Source organism: Euleptes europaea, chromosome 10 (genome assembly GCF_029931775.1).
Source record: "Euleptes europaea isolate rEulEur1 chromosome 10, rEulEur1.hap1, whole genome shotgun sequence".
In the NCBI taxonomy this organism is placed as follows: domain Eukaryota; kingdom Metazoa; phylum Chordata; class Lepidosauria; order Squamata; family Sphaerodactylidae; genus Euleptes; species Euleptes europaea.
The window spans coordinates 66814029-66833732 of NC_079321.1; the positions used below are offsets into that span (position 1 = coordinate 66814029).

General features: G+C 44.8%; 1 protein-coding gene across 1 annotated transcript in view; it reads right to left on the reverse strand.

Annotated features, from left to right (window-relative positions):
- LAMA4 (laminin subunit alpha 4) overlaps positions 1-19704 on the reverse strand; it is a 123717-nt gene that overhangs the window by 96451 nt on the left and 7562 nt on the right. Inside the window, exon 2 of the mRNA XM_056856368.1 lies at positions 8988-9388. Within this exon, the coding sequence (XP_056712346.1) occupies positions 8988-9188 (201 nt within the window). The 5' untranslated portion in view covers positions 9189-9388. The remainder of the gene's footprint in view (positions 1-8987; positions 9389-19704) is intronic.

The window sequence follows — 19704 nt, forward strand, 5'->3', positions numbered from 1 at the left end:
CCCAAACCTACCAGGTTTGGTGCTGCTGATAATCTCTGACCTCTTATTGATTTTTTTATATGAAAAAAGATTATCAGCTGCGTACATATTGGTTTTTTCAGTCTCTTCAATCTCAGGTGCTGTTCTAATGAATATGTACTGCAGGGTGTTTTACTCAGAACAATTCAGAGGATATATTACATACAAAATGACAGCTGGACATCCTGTTCCCTGGGTATCAAAACATTTTTATGTGAAATAACAGAAACTGCATCTAAACAGGCAGACATCTGCAGTCAGTAGTACGTTTATTATAATTACAGAAGCCCTGTGTCTTGCCTGATTTCAAAGCAATATATAGAATTTTGTCTTCATGGCATCCTTTTCTTAACTGCTACTCAGGGCTCCAGAATCTTCCAAGTTACCCTTTGGCACCAACAATATTCAGCCCCACCTGTTTCTCGTTCCTGTGTTAATTTTCCTCCTCTTGCCTCCTTGGTCTAGAATATTTTTGTAAGCATTAAAATGTGTTCACCTTCTTGTAAACTTTCACAGAGGAAGGAAAGTCCTTGCCTATTTAGAAAACACTGTCTTACATTGGGCTTTGTTGGGGATCCAGCGTCCCTGAGGGTGGCATCCCTGGGGCATCCATGGGGCAGCAGCTGCTCACTCAAGGCAGCCACACTCCCAGATTGGGAGCCAGCCACTACCACAGGCAATCTTGCCACATCGGGAGACAGGTGGCAAAGCCAAGTGAGTGGGAGAGCCATCCCATCAGCTGGGTGAAGGGATCATCAGTTTGATAACCAAAAGCAGCACTAAGCCCCACTTGTCTGGGGATCACACAGGTTTGGTTGCCAGGTGATGGGGGAGGTGGGCCTGGAAGTGCCAAGACCCAGATGAATCAGGAAGGGAGACAGGATTTACATGCCCCATGAGGGCTATTTAAGCCCTCCCAGTTGAGGCTGAGGCAGTAGACCCTGTCAGCTCCTGGAATCCAAGCACCAAGAGAAAGGAAGGACCCTAGCTGAGGCCAGAAGGTAGACTTACCAACCTCCAGGTGATGGCTGGAGATTTCCTGGGATTACAACTGATCCCAGGTGACAGAGATTAGTTCCCCTGGAGAAAATGGCCAGTTTGGAAGATGGGCTCTATGGCATTATATACCCCACTGAGGTCCCTTCCCTCCCCAAACCCCACCCTCCTCAGGCTCCACCCACAAAATCTCCAGGTATTTCTCAACCTGGAACTGGCACCCCTACCAGAAGGGCTGGCAGGGTGTGGAGGAATAGGAAGATCAGGGTGTGGAAACCCCCTCCTTTCTGGAAACTGAGATCTTTGGGAAACGCTGGGTGGGAATCCTATGGAACCACCATCCCATGGGTACAGCCCTATCCAGTACAGTCTCATGTTCTTGATTGGCTAGGATCAGTCACATGACTACTGCATTGCTGTCACTCAAACAGTGCAATCCTGTACAGAGTTACTCCAGTCTAAACCCCATGAATCAGTAAGCTTTGACTAGACAGGAGCAGCTCTGTGTAAGTTAATTAACTGCACTGTAAACTAGCTGCTGCTGCTTCTTGATCTCAGTTACCTTTGGTATGTATGCAAAAATGACTGCCTGTCTAGCATTATGATGACACTGCATTCACTACATGATCTCCTGAGCTCCCACAAGGAAATCAATTTACTCGTTACGTTCAAATAATCCCCAGTTTGCTTGCTGGTCATCACGAGTAGAGAACTGTTTGGCTGTGCCCAAATGAATTTGAGTGTTCCCCATTTGCATGGTTATGATTGTTTTCACACACTAACAGATTCCATGCCACCACTGCTGCTCCCTGCTACCCACCTGCCACTGCTTCCAATTTTTAAAAGGCCACATAGTGAAAACAATCAAAAATCCAGTTTAAGATTTTTGAGTTTTGCCTGAGTCCTTACTCTATCAGTGCGTGTCCAATAAACCAGCTAATCTCACAGTCATTCTTGTGATCAATTCTTCAATAGATACCTCTGGCTGCTCAGACACAAAAAGCAGGCACTGCAATCTAGTTGATATTGGTCTTTCAAAGGAGGTGTTTGACTGTGAAGCAGCCAAGAGGGAACAAACTGCAAGTGATTTCATCCTTTATACAAGTCTGTCAACTTAATGGCCAGAATACCCATGACGTCCTCTGCTCTTCAGCTGGGCAAAAGCAGGTGCAAGCTGCAACAACCAAACAGCTACTGCGCAGGCACAAAGCTGCTTAGCACAGTACTGTGCTCACAACAAGCTTTGCCAGGGAACATCGAGGCAAACTGATTGCCATTGTGTAACTGAGTTTGAACAAGAGATATTTGCTTGATGATCATGTTCATGTCAAAATTTACATGCCTTGTACTTACTGAAATAAAATAACCATCCCCTTTCGGCTGAGAGCATGCTATGGAGAAGAAAGAAGCCCTAAGCAATGGGAGAATTGTCACCAAGAGAGCAGTGGATTGGGGGGACAATGGCTGAGTAAAAAATTCTTGGCAGTGGGGTTACTGAGGTAGCGTTTAGTGAAGACCTGCCTTTGGTGATCTTTTAGAAAGCATCCAGGAAACCCATTGGGAATCACAGCTTGCCGTACTTTGTTCAAAAACACCTGGCAAACCATGAGGGAATCAGTGTTAGCTGCTCTGGCTCCTGGGCAGGCTTATGGATGTGGTAGACACGGCTGTCCCCAGAATCTACCACCTATGGTCACTGCCTCACCTTGCTTCATCATAGAGCCATACCAGAGTGCATTCACATTCATTAAGAGTTCTAAATTGGATGATAAATACTTTGCATGTTCTCACACACCTCTGCCTGGGAACATGTTCTTCAGATTCTAATAAATGATAATCATCTTTAGGTCATATTGTTTTGTCAGCTAATTTCATTTGTTTCCTAGGTTTTAACAGGTTTAAAGACGGGCTGCTTGTGAATCAGCAGATGATTATCATTAAAACTTTGATGAGTATCATAAGTTGCATTTGCAAACATCTGCAGTATAACTTCCTCTCCACACAAAGCAATTTCCCAGAAGGAGAAAAATAACATTAACAAAATGTATGTGAAATACTAGGTTTTCCATGTATCCATTAAGGCAGGCAAACAACTCATTGGTTGTGGCTACATAAAATTCCAGGATCCTTTGCTCTGTTCTGTACCTCCCTAGAATCTAAACCTAGAACCGTGAGTCACTAGTTTAATTGTGAGGAAATCACAGGATTCCCACTATAATTTTCTCCATGTCATGTTTATTCAGGGAAGGAAACAATTGCTGGGGAGAATCAGCAGAATGTCAAGAGTATTTAACGCTTCCCCCACATATTTTGGTAAATATACCCTTCCCTGGTTGTTTTAAAAACATTTTCCCAGTTATTTTACAAAACCAGAAGTGAGCTTTATAATTACTGGAGTGGTTAAGGACCCCTCTCTCCAGTGTGCTGATTTCCCCTGATAAATGCCTCCACCCACGTATTTCCCATTATCTCAGCAAACTTGAAGAAAAGTATACTAAAATAAAGCCTATTTAGTTCCTTAGTATTTGAATTTCCATTAAAAGTAAGATTTATTCCAAAAGTTCACATGACATATGGTTCTGGTTGTCATGCCTTCAGGTTTCATCCCAGTTTTCCAGGTTTGCATCTTCTCACATGCATCTCTGGGGTTAAATTGGTGGAGGTCAATGGAGGCAGCAGCAGCCGTAATAGAAGTGTTACTGTGTGAGCATGTGTGCAAGCACATGCATGCAAAACAATAGCTGTGAAAGGGAGCTTGCCCTTGCTGTCTCTTGTGCAGGTTTAGGTCTGCTTCATTTGAACCACCCTGTTTCTTTTTAAATGGTAAGAACAATCACTATTGGAACATAAACAAATATAAAGCATCAATTAATGTTAATAAATATGTGCCTCTACCTGTTTCCTCTAGGACTGTCAACTCTGGGTTGAGAAATTCCTGGGGATATGGGGGAGGGGGAAGGGAGGGACCTCAGCAGGGTGTAATGCCATAGAGTCCATCCCCAGAAGCAGCTGTTTTTTCCCTAGCAAACTGATCTCTGTCATGTGGAGAGAAGTTGTAATTCTGGGAGATCCCCAGGTCCCACCTGGAGGTTGGCAACCCTATGTCTCCTCTACAGCTCTCCCCCCCTTATCTTGAACAGGCTCATACTTTTAATAGAATAACATGTCCTAGCTAACAAAATCATACACTGCTTTACGAATTTCTTACAAGTTATCATGTTTCCAACATGTTGCTTATGTCCAAAGGATTTGTCAGGAAAACTGCAGTCATTAATCTACCTTGATTAAATGCCACAACTGCTTGTGTATGTTTCCAGTATGCATTCCCTCACTATATAATGCTACGTTGTCCTAGTGGCAGCCTATCTCGGAACATTCTGTGAATTGCTTGTGTGGTTCTCATGAAACCACTCTCTATAAATCCTGGCACTGCTGAGCATGACTAATGCTCTGTGTGTGCTTGGAAGAGTAAGAGGCCCAAGTCAATATTTGGACTATGAAATAAATCAATGAGGATATTATAGGTAAGTTCACTCTGATTTCGGAATAAAAAATAAATTCTATCAAATGGCCCACTCTATGAACGTCATGCACAGAAAAAAGTATTTTTAATATATTGAATAGCTTAACTGTGTGCTCTGGGAAGAGTACATGGGATCTGGCCAACTGGGGAAGCAACACCAAAGAATGTGGTCCACACTTTAGGGGCCAGCCATTTACCCCTCTCTCTCTGGGTCTCCTTTCCTTCTTTGCTAAGTAATTTGGAAGATAACAGTGTTTGCTTCTGTGGCCAGAGGATTGTGGCCCATGCAAAGATGCACATGCATTTCCCACTAGCTGCCAGTACCATGGTGCAGCAGATGATAGGCATGAGATTGGTGACTATGCAAGGTACTCGGGAGGCTGCAGCATTATGCTTCACACACTCATCCCTCCTTTTTATTGCTGCTTAGCAGTGGCAGTGATGGGTTCTCCCATCATACTTGTTGCTTGGTAGAAAGAAAGTCTTGCATTTGTTTTATTTAGGATCTTTTATTTATTTTATTTATTTATTTTATTTAGGATCTAAGTACCCAACTGGGAACACTCAACAGACATGCCCTTAGCTTGCAAATACTTTAACAGGCCAAACTATAATGTCTTTTATCAGTGAATGAGGAGATATCTTTGAGGCAGTAGATGGGATGAACCTTTTCTAAGCCACACAACGAAAAGCCTCAACCATTAATTTGAAAGAACAGTAGTAAGCTGCAGCATTGCAGTCCAAAGCTCTGCTCACGACCTGAGTTCGATCCTGAAGGAAGTCGGTTTCAGGTAGCCGGCTCAAGGTTGACTCAGCCTTCCATCCTTCCGAGGTTGATAAAATGAGTACCCAGCTTGCTGGGGGTAAAGAGAAGATGACTGGGGAAGGCACTGGCAAACCACCCCGTAAACAAAGTCTGCCTAGAAAATGTTGGGATGTGACATCACCCCATGGGTCAAGAATGACCCGGTGCTTGCACAGGGGACCTTTACCTGCACTACAAGGATACTTTGGCTCTGTACCAGTTTGAGCTTGATTTAGATTTCCGCTAGACTATCATGATGAAAATATATTAGAATCCATGCATGTGCCATTAGAACAGTGTGTGTGTGTGTGTATGGTTCAAGTTGTAATGATTAAAAGAAGACTTGAAGTTCCTTACCAAATATAATATCCCTTTCAGTTTTGGATGGATTGGGGCTATTATTCTAGGTTAGCCTAGGTTCCTCTTGATTGCTTTGTGGGGTACTTTTTGGGGTCACATTGAGTAAAGAACATTACACTGCAGCATGGATTTGTGTAAATAAGCTGGTTCATTATAGTGATCACTGTAAAACTGCTCATTTGAGCTAGAGTCCCTGCCAGCCCCCAATACATAATAGATTAATCTCTTAAATCAAACATTTTTTATCAACCAGCTGCAGTTGGTGATCCCATTTTCCATATCTGATACCACCAAATTTATGAAGACACGATCTCTACCTTGAAAATGCACTACCACTGGTGGTGGAAAGTGCTGTCAAGTCACAGCTGACTTATGATGACCCCGTAGGGTTTTTAAGGCAAGAGACGTTCAGAGGTGGTTTGCCATTGCCTACTTCTGTGTCACAACCTGGACTTCCTTGGTGATAACCAGCGGGAGACCAGTTGGGGGGACATAGGAGGCAGCCATCAGTGACTGCATAACATAATTTCTGGGAAAACCCATGTGACATCACACATCTCTATGTGATATCTCTAGGAATGATTGAAAAACCTATGATAAAATGATTTTTTACTTCCAGGATGCTGTTCTGGTTGTCACCAGGCGTGATATCAGTCCTCTATAGGAATCATCAAAAACTTATGGTTTTGACTGCAGTTTCTAATGATTCCTAGGGAGGTGTGACGTCATGTCCAGGTTTTCCTGGAAGTGATGTCATGCCATTGCTAATAACAATGTTTAATTCCCCCCCTTTCCCCTGCTGATTGCTGCAGTGCCAGCAGACAAGGCCTGCTAGAAGCAGGAGATGTCCTGAGCTGGAAACATTTAGCTTCAAACCAAAGTGGTTCAATGGGCCGTATAATGATCCCCTTTTAAGGCATACAGCATCAGACAAGAGTACTCACTTTTGGGTCCATCCAACAGCTTTTATTTGTATAACATCAACTCCAACAGGCCCCAGCTATAGCTCGCAGCAACATCAACTAAACTAGAAACTTGTAAAGAGAACTCGCCCTTTGAGACCTAACTAACTCCTATAGATAATGAGGGATGAGCATACACATATAGTACAGTAAATAATACCACAGTCAGAAACAATTTTACGATTGATATACACTTATTATCAAATGTATCAGTATCTGAAGAAGTGAGCTGTGACTCACAAAAGCTCATACCCTGCCAGAAATTTTGTTAGTCTAAGGTGCTACTAGACTCTTGTGCTTTTCTACTGCTACAGACAGACTAACATGGCTACCCATCATGATCCATCAGCACCAGTAACACAAGCATGTCATTATTGTGAGTTTGCTGTGCTAACATGAGTGACGGCCTCTACCCTGGTGAAGCAGGTTGGTTTCACCACTCCTACACATGAAGCCAACTGGGTGACCTTGAGATAGTCACAGTTCTCATTGAGCTCTCTCAGCCTGTTGTGGGGAGAGGAAGGGAAGGAGATTGTAAGCCGGTTTGATTCTCCTTAAAAGGTAGGAAAAAATCGGCATATAAAAAACACCACCACCTCCTCATCCCCAAACCTCACCCTTAGGCTTGCCAGTTCTGGGTTAGGACTGTTTAGGGCTATTTAGCTTGAAAAGAAGGCAGTTAAGGGGAGACATGATAGAGGTCTATAAAATTATGCATGGTCTGGAGAGAGTGGACAGGGAGAAGCTTTTCTCCCTCAACCATAATACTAGAACACAGGGCCTTCTGCTGAAGCTGGAGGGTGAGAGATTCAAAACAGATAAAAGGAAGTATTTCTTCACGCAACACATAGTTAAATTGTGGAACTCCCTGCCCCAGGTAGTATGGTGATGGCTGTCAACTTGGAAGGCTTTAAAAGGGGAGTGGACATGTTCATGGAGGAGAAGGCTATTCATGGCTACTAGTAAAAATAGATACCAGTCATGATGCATGCCTATTCTCCCCAGGATCAGAGGAGCATGCTTTGGAACACAGGCAGGATAATGCTGCCACAGTCTTATTTGTGGGCTTCCTAGAGGCACCTGGTTGACCACTGTGTGAACAGACTGCTGGACTTGATGGACCTTGGTCTGATCCAGCATGGCCTTTCTTATGTTCTCAATTACTGGACAATTTGGGGGTGAAGCCTGAGGAGGATGGGGTTTGGGAGGGGAGGGACATCAGTTGTATGTAATGCCATAGAATCTATTTGCCAAAGCAGCCATTTTTTCCAGGCGAACTGATCTCTGTCGTGGAGATCAGTTGTAATTGCGGGAGATCTCCAGCCACCACCTGGAGGTGGTGCTACACACCCTCCTTATACTCCACTCCCAAAGTCTCCAGGTAAATCTCCAACCCAGAGCTGGCAACCCTATATAGAGCCATGGATGAATTGCACTGTACATATAGAGCTCCTGCATAGCTGAGGACTGTAGTTCACATTGGTAAAAAACCCTGCACTTAACTTCCCTTTGCATATACAGAGTGCACCTCTTTTCCACAGAAGTAAAATGTGCTTGTCAATGTTTCTGTGCTTCCAATGAATTGCTAGATAAGATGAAGATGCTGGAAGGCTTATACAGTAGTGATCTAAGAAGAGATGGTATGCAGAGAATCCAGAAATGTCTTGTCATATACCCATGACTGTCTCTTAAGTGTGTAAACTCATCTCATATTACATTATATGGGAGAGTGACTTGCAAATGAGATGGCCCAGGTATACCAAAGTGATAGGGCCCTGTGCCACAATTTTATGTTGATATGGATGAGCCTGAACACGTTCCTAACTGAATGCATAACAGCAAAAAGTGCAAAGATCCATCATAAACTTTGTATCCCTGGAGAAAAGACAACAACCCCAAACTAAAAATACAAGTTCCCCTTTCAAAATCTTGTTGGAAATATAAAGGCATGAAAAATCTCAGTAAAAGAATGGTAGAGAGTTTTTAAAGAATGAACTGATAAATGAACCCAGTTGAAATAGTGCTCTGAGGATGGGCCTCTTTTGTTGTTCTTGCAAGAAATCCAGGCAAGCTAACATGATTTTGTTGCACTGCTGCCTATTCAAAGCAAGCAGAAGGATATGTATATTTTGGAAAGAACCGAAGCATATTTTCTAGTCTTACTTGAAATGCCTTAAAATTCTCAAAATTCCACATTCACACTACAGAACTTTCAAAAGACTGCATTAACTTTAACCACATGGAGACACTTAAAAAAACAGAACGGGGAGAAAAGCCGCATGCACAAAAGGAGAAAGGTCAACAGACAGAAGAGTTACTGTACCTCTGCAGAAGGCAACCAACTTCCGATAGCTACAGTCTCTTGCTGCCCTCTGATAAGCGTGTCTTCTGGGCTACCGACCGCTGAGCTCCCTTCAATGTCAAAATGAAAAATGTTGCCCTCTGTTGAGGCAGAGCTTAAGGAAAAATAGTCCGGGAAGAAGAATATAGGAAAAACCAGGGGCCAGGCCAAGATCAAAGCCATCTCCTCCCCTTACATCCAGCGGTGATCTTGCCGCTTCTCAGTACTTGTTTTTGCTTCTGCTTTAGTCAAACCCCCCACCAGTTTAGTGGCGCCGCAGTTATTGTAACTTCCAGCTTTCCAGTTTCCAGATGTGGCACTTCTAAGGCAGTTTTTAAGCCGATCCTTATTAAAGGAGTGCCTTTGCGCTCTCTTCCCTCTCTCTCTCCCTCTCGTGCTCTCTTTCTGAGCATGTAGCTCCTCTTTCTCCCTAGAGGCTCCAGCTGAATAACGTACAGATGGGCAGTGCTTAACTGGAGAGTGTCGAAATGCAGGCTGTATTCCAGGAAAAGCACCACGAGCTGCACAGCCACCTTATCTTCCCTCCGTCAGGATACAGTCCGCCTCTGTGTTCAGAGCTCTGGCTTCCTTCAAGGCTTCCTTATCATCACTCCCTTTTCACCTTTCCGCTTGAGACCCACCCACTCAAACTTCGGTCATGTTCATATGAAAATCAGACTTTCCCACAACTGGAATCAGCGCAGTCTGAGACAGTCAGCTGTCATAGATAATATGTAGCACCATCCGTCACAGAAAATTCTGGATAAAATGTTATTAGCAGCCTCTGATCCAGGAGAACAGTGGGAAGAAGAGATTCTCTGTACTCCAAGAAGTGTCTTTTCTTTGGAGCAAGAAATCAAGTTCACAAGATTCTGCTTTACAGAGATATGTGCAGTTTCACGCCTTTAATTAGCCTGCCCCATTTTTTCTCAGACCCACCTCTCATCATCATGTCTGTCCATAAAAAAGAATATCATTCAGCACAGTTTGGGAAAGTGACTTCATTACGCAAATGCATGAACTTTTATTTACAAAGAACATCTTGTTTTCCTGTTCAAGAGATGCTTTGTGAGATCCCTGAAACAAGGCTCTCAGTGTACAGGAGGCTGCTGAGTACACCAATAGGAGCAGACCTTGTATTTTTCTGACTAAAGTCTTTTGCAGATGGCGTTGGCATAGGTAATGTTTCCAAGGCTGCTGAGAAATTTGCCACCATTTTTGTTGGTTAACTACCTGCAGGAGCCGACCAGTGGGAGGGGGGGGAAGGACCATGGAAACAGTTCACTCACCCCAGACCACCCTGGCCCCACCCTCCAAAGGAAGGAGGGAGGAAGAGGCCAACGTCCTGCCCAGCCTCTGGCCCACCTTGGCCCCTCCCACCAAAAAGGAGCTAGGGGGAGGCGGCCTGCCTGCCCAGCTGGATGGGTGCTGTGTCCCCCTTGCTAGTTGAGTTGCGTGAGGACTCCCTACTAGGGCAAAGGCAAGCCACGCAAGGGTTGGTTGGGCAGCACCTAGGGTTGCCAACCTCCAGGTGATGGGAAAAATCCAGACAGCACTCACAGATTATTATATAAAGGTATAGCTTTATCAAAGTGTGAAGTGGTGCAAAAGTGCAAAATATATACAACGATAACGAAGATACACATACAAAATAAATAATAGAAGTCCAATATGATGTCAAGTTCAAATATAAATGTCCAAAGGCACAAGGTAAGTAAATATCCTGAAGATCAGGTAAGTCAATGTTTATAATCCAGTATGGACTTCTGTTGTACTTATAGACAGCTGAAGGAGCAGATGTCCCAGGCGAGAGCCGCGAAGGGAAGGTGACCGGACGTGTTGTCTAGATTCAAATCACGTTTCGCACGTGGCTTCATCAGCAACATGTATCTGTGTATCATAAATAAACATGCAAGTACAGTACCAATAAAATGATTATCAAAAAACAAGACTTATAAAAATACTTCATTTATTATCAATGCATTATCAATGCATTAAAATTGGTCATCAAAAAGAAGGTAGAGGAAAAATATATATAAAAGGGCCACCTTGGAAATCCCTCCCCTCCCCAAACCCCTCCCTCCTCAGTCCCCACCCCCCAAATCTCCAGGTAATTCCCAATCTGGAGCTGGCAAGCAACCCTAGTACCATCTCACCCTTGCTGTGCTAGTGCCATTCAAGTGCTCTGCAAGGGCTTGGGTGGGCATCGGGTGAGCACTGCTTTCCCCTCATTGTGTGAGGGCCGGGTGGCTGCCACCTCCCTTTTGGCATGCAAGGGCCGGAGGCAGCTCATCTGGCATCAGGCTGGCCAGGCCAAGGTGGGGCGGGGGAGGCCATTGGCTCTCTGGGAAATGTCCTGGCAGACATAATGACCAGTCTGCTCCTGACTATCTGAGGCTTTTTCTTACCACTTCTTTCCCCCTAAATTCCGTCCATCACAACATAGTAGTACTGTGGACTGTCCTCTACCTAGGGCTGTTGATTCGGTTCAGCCCGAACCAAAAAACAGCCGAATTTATCTCAATTCGGCGGTTTTTCAGTTCAGATGAACCGAACTCAAAAAGGGGGGGAACCGGGGAGCCGAATTGGCCGAGTTCGGGGTGTTCCCGAATAAATTCAGCCGATTCGGGCCCTTTCCCCCACCCCACGCACCTTCAGGGAGCTTCCCTGGAGAGGCACGGGGTGCCCTTTAAACAGATTTGTGCCTCCCGGCCAGGAGGCGCAGATCTGTTTAAAGGGCACCCTGCACCTCTCCAGGGAAGCCCCTGAAGGGGGGCGGGGTGCCCTTTAAACAGATCTGTGCCTCCCGGCCGGGAGGCACAGATCTGTTTAAAGGGCACCCCGCGCTTCTCCAGGGAAGCCCCCTGAAGGGGGGCGGGGTGCCCTTTAAACAGATCTGCGCCTCCCAGCTGGGAGGCGCAGATCTGTTTAAAGGCCCCCCGCGCGCCTTCAGGGAATCCCCCTGAAGGCGCCCGGGGGGCTGAATGTTTCCCCGAACTCCGGATCCCCCCGAATTTCCGGGGATCCGAAGCGGGGGAGTTCGGACTTCGGCACGGCCCGAATAAAAACGGGCCGAATTTTGCCGAAGCCGAACTATACCGATTTTTTTTTTCAACAGCCCTACCTCTACCATTTCTTGGAAATGCTTCCTATAGGAGAAATTTATCACAATATTAACATAGCATCCCTAATGTATGGCATTGCCCTTGCACTATCAAGTGTACAGTGTGGACCAGCAATCATGGCTGACTCTGCCCAACATACTGGGCCACTTTGTCAGTTTCTAGGAGCAGGGACCAGAAGGACAATCGGGCAGAGACTGATAGATTTCCCAACTGAAAACCAAGGTGTATTTTACTCTAGTAGTTCTATATCTCACATTCTCCCTGCAAACTCTACCCTGAGAATCAAAACAGTCTCTTATTGATGGCATCCAAGTCTCTCACATGATGGTAGTCAGGTATGGATACTGACACTTTTTCTTAAGGAACTACACATCCCATGACTTTTTTAAAAAATTTGAGCCACATTATAGATACTTTTGGTGCACCACTAACTGTAGGAGTCACTCTATGTTCACAGTCACTGTACTGATGATTTGTTGAGGAGAAACAATTTTCTGTCCAGGTCCCCCTGCCATGCTATTGCACTTGCCACCACCAAATGGTGACCGAGTTTGTGCAAGTGGGATCTAGTAGTGACTGCAGTGCAGGTGTGTAGTTTATTTGATAAACTGCTGAATTAGGGAGACCCACTCAGCCATGCTGTCCACTGACAGATCTTGGGCTAGATAGTATTTCTCAGCCGAACCTATCTCAAAGGGTTGTTGTAAGGATAGTATAAGAAAACAAAACACAGAAAGAGGTATATCAGAAGCAGATGAAGTTACCTCAGAGGTAGAGCTCATGGCTTGCAAATGAACGGTTTGCAGATGCTTTGTGTGGTTTGTGTTAATTTGGAGTTGTTTTAGTAGGGTAGTGTCTCTTTAGATTGTTTCTGTTGTGGGTTTTGGTGGGATCTTAAATAAGTAAAAAATAGAAGTTCCAAAGTTCAGTCACCAGCATCTCCAGTTAAAGGATGTCAGGTAACAGTTATTGGGGAAGACCTTTCTTTGCCTAAAACGCTGGAGAATGACTTCCCATCAGCTAAGTGGTCTGTCTCTGTATAAGGCAGGTTCATCTACTTCATGCATTTACCCCTCATGCAAGCGGCGGCTGCTGCCTAACACAGGGAGTCTTGCTGCTTGTTGCAGCTCTGTCATTGGAGTGGTTAACTCTTTGGGAGATAGGAGAGAATGCCTGAAGCAAGTGTGGGTGTTCTGTTTCTTCTAGCAAATTATTGTGACAGCTGCTGTATTTGTTGTCACACCACTGATCTGTTAGGCAGAGAGGGAGAAGAGGTCTCAACGGACTCCGGTTTTTGGCCTTTGCCTGAACTAATTAGTGTAGAAATATTTTGGGGCGGAAATTCTGTTCTGCACTCTACTTGTGAGCCACAATGTGCTCACCATCATGGAGTATTTTTTACATGCCCTTTTTATTTCTGGTGGTAACATCCAGGTGGTGGCTGGAGATTTCCTGCTATTACAACTGATCTCCAGCTGAAAGAGATCAGTTCACCTGGAGAAAATGGCCGCTTTGGCAGTTGTATTCTATGGCGTTGAAGTCCCCCCCTCCAAACCCTCCCTCCTCAGGCTCTGCCCCCAAAATCTCCAGGTATTTCCCAACCGGGAGCTGGCAACCCTGCTTGGTAGGCACATGCTGAGGACTGGTATAGGATGCATTTGTGGACATGTGACAACTGTGCAGAATAGACCGGTGTGGCAATGTAACCATGCCTAACACCCAAAGGACTTCAATGTGTATTATGACAGACCCAGAGCTGCCACCACCTTCACCTAGCTTTGTCACCTTTTCCACATAAATCTGGGAAAACAACATCTCATGAGATATGTCATCATTGCACCGTATGTCAACTGGACCCTGCCTCACCTCATTGCCTGTTTGGGGGGGGGTGCAAGGCAATGCGCTGTTATTATGTTACATTTACTGCTTTTAGGGTTCCAGCCAAAGCTGTGGAAGACCAACTGCCCAGCGCTATCATCCTCCCCTTTGCAGGGGAGCCTCTGCCTGGGAAAGGATTGTGTGAAATCTGTTCTGTGCGAGAGATTTTTTTTTAAATGGCTGTTTCAGTTGTATTGCACTGTCTGGGTGCCCTGGGTCTCACTTGGCAGAGTGAAAGCGTTTTAAAACAAAGTGTTAAGCATTGTGTTAAAGGGAATAGGGCTAAAAGGCACAGAGTGATTGCCACAGTATTTCTCATAATGTCCCATTAAGCCCCAAGGGACTTGCTGCTAGTGTAGGTAGTGGTGCCCAGTGGGACTCTGCATTTAAGGCAACAGGAAAGGGGCAGGCTACTGTTTAGGGACTATGGATGGGACTTATGCTGAGTATTCTGCAGTTGGAGGGAGCTAAGAAGGGGGAAGTGCTGGCTGTACACTTTAAGGGATTCATCGGAAGTACAACTTTCAAGTGCATCTGTAGTGGGGGCACCTGCTCGTGATGTGGTTGCTTTACAAGACTAGTAAAGCCTTAGGCTAGTTTGGCACTTTGACAACCACAGTGATTGGACTCCATGGATCATCCAGGAATGCTGCTCAGATGAAAGAGGCACACATAAAATGTTCATTTTGAATCCATTCTGACTTTTCAAGATAAGTGGGCAGATACATGTTTCTAAACACTCCTAGTTTGCAAAGCATTTTACAATCATTACGTCATCAGCATAACAACCCTGTGATGTAAGACCATGTTCCAATTTTCAAATTAATCAGAGAGACAAACTGACTTACACACAGGCACAGATCCACCTAGGGTGAACTCCAAACCACTATATTCTGGGCTATATAGACAGGATTCCCAACGTTGTGTTCACATGCAAGGAGGGCATTTTAACAGGAGAAGTAGCCAGCGAGAGGGGTTGCAGAAGGAAAGTGAAAGGGGAGAAAGTACTAAGTATTTCTTCCACCCACTGCTTCTCCCCCAGCAAATTACCCCCCTCCCCACACACACACAAAGGAGCCCCGTGGCGCAGAGTGGTAAGCTGCAGTACTGCAGTCGAAAGCTCTGCTCATGACCTGAGTTCGATCCCAATGGAAGTTGGTTTCAGGTAGTCGTCTCAAGGTTGACTCAGCCTTCCATCCTTCCGAGGTCGGTAAAATGAGTACCCAGCTTGGTGGGGGTAAAGGGAAGATGACTGGGGAAGGCATTGGCAAACCACCCCGTAAACAAAGTCTGCCTTGGAAACGTCAGGATGTGACGTCACCCCATAGGTCAGGAATGACCCGGTGCTTGCACAGGGGACCTTTACCTTTACCTTTTACTTACACACACACACAAAACATGGTTGGCAATCTCACGTTTGTCGACAAACATGTCATTCCATCTTCAGGAAGGAACCAGCATTGTAAAAGGCAAGGGACAGGATAAAACATGACTGACTCTGCAGACACAGATATCTAAGGGCCAAACTAGGCACGATGGCATGCATACTCATGGCCACCATGAGGGCATCACAACCATTTAAGTTATTTAAAAATGTTGTGAGGGTCTTGTGCTGTTTCGGCACTTGGAAATTCAACTGGGGGGTGGGATTGCTGTACTGCCGGCCCAATCAAGATCCAGTCCATGTGGCATTTTTAAATACATTTAAAATGGTGCTATCGTCCTTGTGGTGGCCATGAGGATGCTGTCATGTGTAGCTTGGCCCAGAGTTACATGCTAATAAAGACAGCAGAAATGCTCACAGTAAAACAGCTCCCATTGATATGGCCAGGCTGTGAGGAAACACAGCTCATAAGCCATGCTTCTGTCCATATAGGAGTTTGGAAAAATCCACATCTGTCCCAGGTCTCCACATAAAAAGGCTCTACTTTCTTTTACTCTGGAGTTACCTACTTGTCTCTAGGTATTTCCCCTTCTGCATTCTTGTCTTAAAGAGTATCTCCTGCTGAAGGACTAGCACTTTCTACCACAGTGCTGCTCAAAGGCTCCACCTTTTTGCCTAGGGTTGCCAGGTCCCTCTTTGCCACCAGTGGGAGGTTTTTGGGGTGGAGCATGAGGAGGGCGGGGTTTGGGGAGGGGAGGGACTTCAACGCCATAGAGTCCAACTGCCAAAGCGGCCATTTTCTCCAGGTGAACTGATCTCTATTGGCTGGAGATCAGTTGTAATAACAGGAGATCTCCAGCTACTACCTGGAGGTTGGCTACCCTATCTTTGCATCATCACCTGCTTCACACCAATGACTACAGGGATTAGCAATCACACATGCATACTCTGGGAACAAAGGGATCAACAGCTGCACCCTCCCCATATTCCTCCTGGATATGCGTGACTGAATTAGGCATGCTGTGGGTCCAGAGATCAGGTTACTGGCATTTCAATTATAAAGAAGTTTAATAAAGCAATGAAAGCATACACATGCTCTGTTTACACAACAAACAGAGCAAGGTTCAAAATGAAAAGCTGTATAACAGCGAATTCTCTTTTTTCTGTTTGTACATACCCTATGGGGTCACAGAACTGAATGTGGGGGTCGCGAAAAATTTGGCAACAGTAAAAGGTTTCTGAACCTATACCAAAGAATTGTTTTAAAATAAATTTCTTTATGATATATTATCAGTAAATGTTTGATTTGTATACCTATTTTATATACCTATATACCCAGGGTCGCGTAAAGATTTCTCGGGCAAAAAGGGGTTGCGAGTGGAAAACATTTAAGAAGCCCTGCCCTATGAGATAGTTAGACTGGCTACTTATTCTTGAAGTTGAAGTGTTCAGAAATCATCCATGACCTCAGTTTTCTAGGTTGGGATTCCTCTCCTTTGTTCAGCCGCGTGTACTCAAGATGGCATCAATAGCTTAATCCTTTGTGTTAACTGTACAGACCTTAAGAGCTGAATAGATCAGATCTAAAAGGAGGGATTTTAGAACTGCTTGTCTGATCATTCCATGGTGGGTCATTCCATCCCTTCCTCTCCAAAAGAGATACAGTCTACGTGTGAGTTCCCAAATCTCTCTCTCCGAGGTGCGACGTTCTGGCCGAAGTGTTAATGGTAATGTGGGTACCCATTTGTCTTCCTCTCACCAGAGCTATCTGCATATCCATGGCAAAGAATTGCCCTATGTCCATAAAGCTGACCCCTTTCCCTGTAGCTTTCCCACGGCTAGTTGTTAACCTGTGGAAAGGTACTTTGAACACATAAAGAGTGCAGGCGTAATTAACTTGACATGAATCCTGGGGTGTAGGGCATTTCTGCATACAGGCCAATGTTCACAAGCAACATAACATGTTTGTTATGAAAACTGGGGGGTGTCAGGTTCAGGCGTCTGTCCGTAGCATCCCATAAGCAAACTCATCCAGGCAGGTGGCTCTGGAGCAGTAAGACTTTATTAGGAGCAAAAAGACTAATTAAAGAACTGACTGCCTACATGCAGGTGAGGCCAGTAATGGTGAATACAGGCAGGTTACATGCTTAAGACACTACGGACTGGAAAAGCAAACATTGCTAGGCAACCCTGAGATAAGCAGTTCCCAGGAAGGCAGACTAAACATTATCACAGCTGCAGAAAACAGGATGAGTGAAACTGTATACAGACGTTCAGAGGCATGAGAACCAAGGACTTGATGTGTGGCCAGAACCTGGCTTAACTCATGCCAAGATTTATCTGAGTACAGCTTCTCCTTTCCTCTCCAATTATTCATTCACATCCAAGGATGCTACAAACACATGATTTGCCAATTCTGGTGCAAATACTGCTAAAGTAAAATGAGCTTCCACCTCTTTTACCCAGGTGAGGAAAGTACCAAACTGATCAAGGTCACAAGTTGCCTAACTTCAGTGAAGAGATTTCGTTCCCCAGCCTAATTCAACCATCTACCACCCCCCTGGGGGGAAAAACACCTCTTTCTCAACTGCTTTTTGTTTTGTTTCTGCCACCCCTAGAAGTAGAACATGTCTCTCCTAGAAATAGGGCTGCTGACTGCATGGAGGTAATATGTCCTCGCTCTTTAATAGAGGCTTAATGGGATTTTAATTACCAAGTGATGCTATTTACCTCCATGCCATGAAAAGCTTCAGTGGCCCTTTTCCACACATTAAGCCTCTATTAAAGGGTTAGGGCAAACTCCTGGGACTCAAAGCTGTTCTAGCAATGTATGTATGTGTGTATGTATATGTATGTACACTTTATTGAATAAAATAATGCTGAACAAAATGAGTCTCATATAGATATAGATACCTGACCTCAGTTGTCCCCCTCCCTTAATTTTCTTGTTAACATGGAACAAAAGAGGCTTTTATGTGGGGTGCAGAAAGACCACAATACCACATGGACAATTAAAAAAACCTTCTATTTAGCAGATAAAAATACTGGTAACAAAATAAAAAGTGTTGAGCTAATTTTATTCAGTATTATTTTATTCAGCAAAGTGTTCTTAGGATTGCAGCAAACTGAGTAGACAATGAAATAAAAGTATGGAATAAATACACCCTCCTTCCCTAAGCTAAACTTCCCTTATATTTGCAATAGTCATGTCTATAAAGTGGTGAAAAAAACCCCTCTTTTCTCTTGTTCTCATTATCTCCAACTGGGCTTGTCAAGAGGGCTGGAAGAAATGTCCTCTCCCTTTAATAGAGGCTTAATGTGTGGAAATGGCTAAAGAGAGAAATATTCCCTTCTCCTCCATTTCTTTTTCTCTAAAGCTGCAAGTCCCAGGATACTAAATTTACCTTAACTTCTAGTATGTCGTCTGTTTTGATGATCCACAGGTTGAGAGCAGGGGCTTTAGGCAGAACTTCCAAAGATCCCAAGGGAAAAAAACAACACAAGGTAAGGGCTGTGTGGCAAGGAAAGTGTCCCAAAGTCTCAGAGAAAGAAAAGTGGAGTTGGCAACCTATGTGCAAGTGGAGAGGATGAGTCTGCGCAGTTTTGGCTGGCAGAGCAGTGATAGTTACAGGAACCAGCACAAAAGAATTTCAAAAAAGTATGGTCCACTCAGGAATTCAAGGTGAGTCCAGGATAGGAATCTATGGATTTCCTGGCTCTGACTGAGTTGTGTGTATGTGGGGGTGGGGGAGGCTTTCCAGAAAGGTGTCAAAAGGAGATTCCCATCAGGGTGGACTTCCAGGCTTCCCCCATGCCTGGAGTAGGCTGGTAGGCTAGGAAACATTCAAGGAAGGTCAGCAAAAGATAATCAACTCACCGGGCTGCTTGATAGTAATTGGATTTTGCACTCAGGAAGACATGCATTTGCTGATAAAATTACCTTGATGGGTGTCTGGCTTTGCAAGCCCCTGTGGCAATGGATAGGCATGCAGATGTGCTACCAGGCGTGGAGAACTTTCCATAGAAAGCTTGTAGAAGATACGGGACGTTTTCCCTCCCCCTCCATCAGCGGCTCTTACTGCCAAAATGGCCACATGATGGAGGGTGGGGGAGCAGCCATCCCTCAGTTCCCTCTTTGCTGCCTTGGAGAAAGGACATGTGGAGAGCTTCTCCTCAGTGATTTGGTGAGATAAAGTTGAATTAGTGTGGAATGGCTTTATTCAAGAAATGTGTGTCCAGCAGGACAAAAATGGCTCAGATTGATGAGAACGATGATTGTTTGGGCGAAGGGCATATTTACCCCAAAGTGAGA